The sequence below is a fragment of the Cherax quadricarinatus genome, unplaced genomic scaffold, assembly GCF_038502225.1.
Source record: "Cherax quadricarinatus isolate ZL_2023a unplaced genomic scaffold, ASM3850222v1 Contig769, whole genome shotgun sequence".
Lineage (NCBI taxonomy): Eukaryota > Metazoa > Arthropoda > Malacostraca > Decapoda > Parastacidae > Cherax > Cherax quadricarinatus.
In genome coordinates, this window is record NW_027195795.1 from 46,081 (window position 1) to 53,931 (window position 7,851).

The 7,851-nt window shown below is 38.0% G+C and overlaps 1 protein-coding gene across 1 annotated transcript; it reads left to right on the forward strand.

Moving 5' to 3' along the window:
- The first annotated feature begins 737 nt into the window (after positions 1-737).
- LOC138851486 (uncharacterized) lies at positions 738-4,964 on the forward strand. The gene is made up of 2 exons (XM_070080683.1): positions 738-951; positions 1,304-4,964. Exon 2 carries the CDS (start codon positions 1,555-1,557, stop codon positions 4,945-4,947), a length of 3,393 nt encoding a protein of 1,130 aa, XP_069936784.1. The 5' UTR covers positions 738-951; positions 1,304-1,554; the 3' UTR covers positions 4,948-4,964.
- The last annotated feature ends 2,887 nt before the right edge of the window (positions 4,965-7,851 follow it).

Here is a 7,851-nt window from a genome sequence, read left to right on the forward strand (position 1 = left end):
AGATATAATGAGTCTCTCAGAGTGAACCGCATTAAATGTGTTTCTGACCTTCGGAAATCGAGTAAATATTTCTACCTTGGGTGTGAACCGCATTACATGCCGTCTGTCTGTCCTGAGTTGACCCAGGTGTGATTTTTCTACCTTGGGTGTGAATCGCATTACATGCCGTCTGACTGACCTGAGTTGACGCAGGTGTTCGGTAAGGAGAAGAGCGTGTGATTTTCTACCTTGGGTGTGAATCGCATTACATGCTGTCTGTCTGACCTGTGTTGACCCAGGTGTGATTTTCTACCTTGGGTGTGAACGCATTACACAGTTGTCGGGGTAAGGGGTGGTCCATATAAGCTCAATGAGTCTCTCAGAGCGAGGATAGTGCTTCCATCCGTCATCCGTGACTGACCTCATCTTCCCCCACAGTATTCCTCTCATTAAGTTAAAGGACCTCATCTTTTCCAACCGCACATCATGGAGAAAGGTAAGTTGTACTTAGAAAATTCTTGTTTTTTTTACATATTTAATTTTTGTTGAAGCATACGAGTGAAATTTGGGTTAATTTTTGTTGAAGCATATGAGTGAAATTTGGGTTAATTTTTGTTGAAGCATACGAGTGAAATTTTTACTGGGTTAGTGTGTTAATAAGTGAATTGGTGAAGAGGAGATTGTTAGAAAATTCTTGATGTTGAAACATACAGTTAATGATTTGGGTTAATTTTTGTTGAAGCATACGAGTGAAATTTTTACTGTGATAGTGTGTTAAATAAGTGAAATTCTTAACAGGGGATAGCATATATTCGAAATACTTGGAAGCATTGGTGAAGAGAAGATTATCGATTAGAAAGCAGCGTTCGTTGGTAATCGAGAAAGGCGGTGTACAACGCAATGAAAGGTTATTGCAATTGGATAATGAGTGGGCACGTGTAGATGCTTTATGGAAGAAGGCTATAGAAACAGGTATGTATCCAATTGTGATCTTTTTGTTGTGAAAATGTGCTAGTCACTCGAGAAAAGATTTTTTGTTCTATTCATTGAAATCTTAATATTTTTTTGGGGTTATGAATTGGATATACTTTTTTTTTCCTCTGTTCATTGAAATCTTAATATTTTTTGGGTTATGAATTGGATATACTTTTTTTTTTCCTCTGTTCATTGAAATCTTAATATTTTTTTGGGTTATGAATTGGATATGCTTTTTTTTTCCTCTGTTCATTGAAATCTTAATATTTGTTTGTGAAGGGTGTTCCTCTGAATCATTGAAATCTTAATATTTTGGGTTATGAATTGGATATACTTTTTTCCTCTGCAGGAAATACACCTGGTAGTAATGTCGCACAGCTTGGTGGTGAGAGTGCTAGTGTTGGTACCTCACAATGCGGAGGTGCGGATACTTCTGCGCCCATTAATGATGATGAGAGAGCAACTACCTCGCATGACGTGTCTGACACGCATAATAGTGAAGATGAGAGCCCAGAAGTTATTACATATATCCAGAATTTTAGAGGTAGACATACAGTGAGGAAATATAGTGTTCCTTCAACTTATAACAGAGAGTTAAGAATGTATTTACATGTTTATAGGGATTATTTTATAGAACAGATGCGAGATATGTATGATAGATCGCCTCTAGCAATGTCGCTCAGAATCCACCCAATTATAGTTATAAGGACATTACGTCAAAACATATCGGGTGATGATCAAAATGGACAATTTGTGATAAATTTAGCGTTTGAGTTAGTAAGTGAAGAGGAAATCTCTGAAGTATTTGATCGATGGGTGGGAACAATATTAGAAAGATACGAGTCAGAGTTGCAAGATCAGGAAGGATCTGGCTGGATCATAGATCAAATCGAATCTTTCAGTATCGAATATGTTAAAGTAGAATTCAGAGTGCAAGTGGGGTCATATGTGGCATATCCCGAGAAACTGCGAGGGAAGAAATATGTATTTAATCCAGAGATTAATGATGGGTTATGTGTACTGCGTGCTTTTGCTGCCTATCAATGTCATAAAAAGAACATGTCATGGTGTGATATTCGCAGAGCAGTTACTACTAAGAGAGGATGTCTTAATCATGCAAAAACTTCTATAGATGATTTCCCCATTACGCGTGATAAGTTAGGTATATTAGAGAAGGAAAATAAAGTGTCATTATATGTTTATCAATTAAGAAAGGATCAAGATAGGACATTTATGGCTATGTGTCGTAAGGGGAATAAGAAATATAAGGACATTATGTGCGCGTTATTGTTGAATGAAAGACATTTGGTTTTAATCAAAGATTTTGACGGGTATGTTAGAACGATAATGAAGGATCGTGATGTAAAGAAGCACTGTCATAGTTGTTTGATGAAGTTGAATACACAGGAAGAGTTAGATATCCACGAAGATGGATGTAAAATCAATCAGGTTCTCGTATTCCCCCCGGAAGGAACAACAGTACACTTTGAAAATTTTAGTCATACGCATTCCAACGAATATATCGGTGTATTTGATTTCGAATGTGCATTAGACACAACTCTCCCGGCAGGTAAAATTGAGTCTCGTCATAAAGCCATTGCCTATTGTTATATTATATTTGATCGCAAAGGAGAAATAGTGTGTATAAAGAGTTATAAGGGGGAGGATGCTGTTAATCATTTCATTTTAAATGTTAGTGGTGAATGGAATAAAATAAAGTTTAGAAGACAGTATCATGAAATCCATATGTCAGAGGAGGATAAGATGAGGCATGATTCTCAGAACACTTGTGAATTATGTGGTAACACCTTCAAAAAACCCAAGGACAAACATAAACACCATGACCATACTTTAAATTTCAATAATTATATTGGAGCCTATTGTGCACGTTGTAATATGCAGTGTAAAGACAAGAGAGAGAAATTATTGCTTTTTTGTCATAACATGTCGTATGATTTAGGAATAATTTTAAAGGAATTGAATGTTGATAAATATAACGTTGAAATTCATTCGAAACAAGGATTCAAATTCTTGAAAGTAGACATAGGTAAGGTTAGGTTTCAGGATTCACTGTCTTTATTGAATGGATCTCTTTCCACGTTAGCAGAACAACATATCAAGGCAGGTAAATCCCTGAAATATACAGAGACTATTCTGAAAGATGTGCCTCGAGATGTCTTACCTTTATTATGTAAAGGAAAACAAATTTTGTGTTATGATTATATTGATAGTTTAAAGAAGCTCGATGAAACAAAATTACCGAGTAAAGATCATTTTTTTAATTCTTTGAGAAATAGCGCTATCAGCCAAGAAGATTATGAACATGCATTGAAAGTGTTTGAGTTGGGTAAATGTAAGACTTTAGGAGATTACTTGATGTTATATCTCAAGACAGATGTTGGTTTGTTAGCCGATGTCTTCATGGAGTGGCGTAAAACACTCAAAGATATTTATAAGCTAGACGTTAGTAATTATATAAGTTTACCATCATTCAGTTGGGATGCATTCCTATTGAAAACTAATGTAAGATTAGATATGATATATTCCCATGAATTATATGACTTGATTAAAAGGAATCTCAGAGGTGGGTTTACGTGCGCAATTAATCAGTATTCTAAAGCAGATAATCCCCTAATTAACCCTAATTTTGATGTTGAGAGTGGAATGGGCACTCATATTCTATATCTAGATTTCAATTCTTTGTATGCTAGTGCGATGGTTGAAGCTCTTCCACAGAATGGCATCAGAAAATTATCGAATGACGAGAAGAATGCTATCCTCGATGTGGGATTAAGTAATGTTTCCTGTGAAGGTCAAAAGGGATATTGGATAGAATGTGATACCAAGCACATATCCCCCGAGGTAGCTAGACTCACTGATGAACTTCCTTTAATATTATCACATATGAATATATCAGAAGAGATGTTATCTCCTTATTGTGAATCTATATTGAAAAATGAAGGTAGAAAGATCCCCAAATCTAATGGGAAATTAGTGGGCAGTCATTTACCTCAGAAAAATTATTTGATCAGTCTAGAATTGTTACAGTTATTACTGGAACTTGGGTTAGAGGTGGAAAAGGTTCATACCATATATGAATATACACAGACAAAATTTTTAGAACCTTTCATATCAACTAATATTGCACAGAGAACAGCTACAAGATGTCCTATCAAGTCAAAAGCCTTCAAATTAACTAATAACGCCATATATGGGAAATCATTGCTGAATATTACAAAGTATGCTGAGAAATATAGATATATCAATAATGAGAAAGCATTTATTAGAGCGAGTAAAGATCCTTTGTTAAAAAATATCACACATTTAAATCAAGATAGAGTGATTTGCACATTCAATAAAGATATATTAGAAGTTAAGCAACCACTTTATCTCGGTTTTCAAATTCTTGAGATAGCTAAAAAGAAATTGTATCATTTTTGGTATAAAGTTTTAAAACAGCATTATGGTGATGATGTAAGACTTCTTTATACCGATACTGACTCGTATATTTTTAGCTTGAAATGTAAAGATTTGTACACCGAGTTAAAAAGTGAACCATTGTTAGGTTATATGGATTTTTCAAATTTCAGTCCTGATCATCCCTTATATGATGATAGTAGAAAAGGGGAGCTGGGGTTATTGAAATCTGAAATGTGTGATAACCATATTAGCGAGTTGATAGCCCTGAAAGCTAAAATGTATTCTGTCAAGATTGCTGGAAGATCAACTACTGTCAGCAGAGCCAAGGGTATTCCTTCGCAATTTATGCCATTATTAACACATGCAAGATATAAGAATGTTTTATCAAATGTAGATAGAGAATTATTCACGTGTAAGTCTATAAGTAATGTAAAAGGTGAAATATGTACGGTAAGAATTAATAAGAGAGGTTTGTCAGCCTTTGATGATAAAAGATATCATTTGAATACTAATGAATCCTTGGCTTATGGACACCCTGATATTCCACCATCTAAACGTAGGAGAATAGAGTGATGTATTACCAGAAATGTAATGGCTGTATAATAAATAATGAAAAAAAAATATTGTGTATTAGTGTTATCCTGAAATGTGTCTTTCTGATGATGAAAATGTTTTCCCTATGATGTAGGTACTATATCCCCTTATTAACTTTAATGAACTAAAAGGATCGACAAGTTTCAACCTGTGTGCGCATGACGTCACTACTATGTCCCCTTATTAACTTTAATGAACTAAAAGGCTCAACATGTTTCAACCTGTGTGTGTGGGGTCATCGCGTGACGTCACTACTATGTCCCCTTATTAACTTTAATGAACTAAAAGGATCGACAAGATTCAGCCTGGGTGACGACATAGGGGGAAGTCGACAAGTTTCAGCTTGTGTGCGCGGTCATCGCTGTGTGTCCCCTTATTAACTTTAATGAACTAAAAGGGTCGACAAGATTCAGCTTGTTGTGTAGTTCATTTAACTTAATGAGACGTCACTGACCGCCGAGTAAACACCCTTCTTTCATTTGACTTGTTTAGACCTGTAGTAAGCATGCCCTCAGAGGGGGGATTCCAAAAACTTGATCCGAGGAATTGGAGAATTTCGAAACCCCATAGGGGGGAATCCAAAAACTTGGTATTATCGAGAAATTTTGGGATGGGGGTGAAAGTGAGAGGGGGAATCCAAAAAAAATTTGATCCAAGGAGATGGAGAATTTCGAATACCCCATTGGGGGGAATCCAAAAAACTTGGTAATATTGAGAAATTTTTGGGATTTGGGTGTGGAAGGAGGGACAATCCAAAAAAACCTTGATCCAAGGAGATGGAGAAAACCCCATAGGGAAGAATCCAAAAAAAAACTTGATCCGAGGAGATGGAGAGTTTGATTTCGAGAAATTTTGGGATGGGGGTGAAAGTGGGAGGGGGAACCTTAAAAACTTGATCCAAGGAGATGGAGAGCACAAGAAAATGAAATTCAAAAAAAATTCGAAAAAAATCGGAAAAAAATTCGAGGCGCGGGGGCGATCCGGACGACGCTGCAGAAGGCGCAGCAGAAGGCGCGGGCGGGGGTCGCGAAGGGCGCGGGCGGGCGCGCGGGCGGGCGCGTGCGGGGGTCACGCGCGCGGGCGGGCGCGCGGGTGGGCGCGCGGCGCGACAAGGGGGGTCGCGAAGGGGGGTCGTGGGAAGGGGATACACCGTATTGGCCCTAAAACCGGGGGGGGTCAAGGGTGAGGTAGTCTCGAGGGCGAGGTCAAGGACAAAACCGGAAGTAACACCTAGGTGTGAAAAGGGGAGACTCCAGCTGCTGGTCCTAGACCGGATACACCGCTCAGACATGGAAGGCGTTCTGGTGAGATTAATATTTAGCACAATTTCACCCTAACAGTAAAAAACGTCTTATAATAACATTCACAAAACTCTATTAGTTCTGAAAGACATAATTATATTTTGTTATGTATATTTTAGTATCAAAACCTGGCAGTGATTTACACTATACTTATTTTATCTGGGAAGTAATTTGCATGGCAATACTCGGCCATATATCACAACAGCTGCACCAACGACATATCAAAGCAAGTGCATCACCGACATATCGCAGCAGCTGCACCACCGATATATCACAGCAGGTGCCACACCCACATACTGCAGCAGGTGCCACACCCACATATTGCAGCAGGTGTCACACCCACATACCACAGCAGGTGCCACACCCACATATCACAGCAGGTGCCACTCCCACATATTGCAGCAGGTGCCACACCCACATACAGCAGCAGGTGCCACACCCACGTACAGCAGCAGGTGCCATACCCACGTACAGCAGCAGGTGCCACACCCACGTACAGCAGCAGGTGCCACACCCACGTACAACAGCAGGTGCATCACCGACTCACACTGACTATTTATATGTCCAAATAAATATAACTGACAAAACATAAATGATGTATTATAATGTTTATTCAAATCCTAAATGATATATTGTAATGTCTATTTCAGTGAATTTTTTACCTATTATTAGAAATGTTTTAATATTCCATTGTTTAAATATAGTTCAATTAATATTTCTAAAATAAAAGAGAAAAGTTTGGATGATTGTAAGTCAAAATTTTTATTTAAAAAGTTAAAATGTTCGTAACTAAGTGAAAATTTACGTCAAGTGAGAAGTGTAGGAAGTTTTCTCTCAGTGAAAGATACTGAAGAAATATATCTTACCTTATATTAGTTCACAGTCAACTCTGTGATAGAAGAATACACTCACATTATGTTGTTTAGTTACATTATTGGTTCAGTGAACTTTATTGTTCCCGCACATATGTCGTACAGAAGGCACGATACATATGTGTGCCACCTCATATGTTGTGTCTGCGGAGGTTAAGCTCTAGGTTTTGGTTCCTATGTTTTCACTTCATGTATCTGACTATTTAATCCCATCTCGTTTTGGCTCTGAAATTCTAATTTTCTATCCAAGATTTGAGTTGACCTTCACAACATTCCTTGTTAATAGACTTCATTTAGTCATTACTCTGAGTGAATTCTCTTTCTTTTATCCTTGTTGAAAAATGTTTTACAAGCTAAGGTTAGAGATTAAATATAGACCAGCAGTAACAGCCTGGTTGATCAGGCTCTGATCCACCAGGAGGCCTGGTCACAGACCGGGCCGCAGGGGCGTTGACCCCCGGAACTCTCTCCAGGTAAACTCCAGGGAGTACTCAGCTGATAAGACATCTATCTTCCACACAGCCGCCCCTGCAGACGAGGTCTTGTGAAGCTGCCCATCCTCTTCTTAACGGGCTGAAATAAAGTATATTATGTTAATAATAATGTATCCCTGGGGGGTGTTATGTCAGTATATTTCATTCACTGATTGCCGACGAACTCACTTGTGTGGACTCAAAAGTCCGCTTATCACCGCGGTTTATGATAAGTGA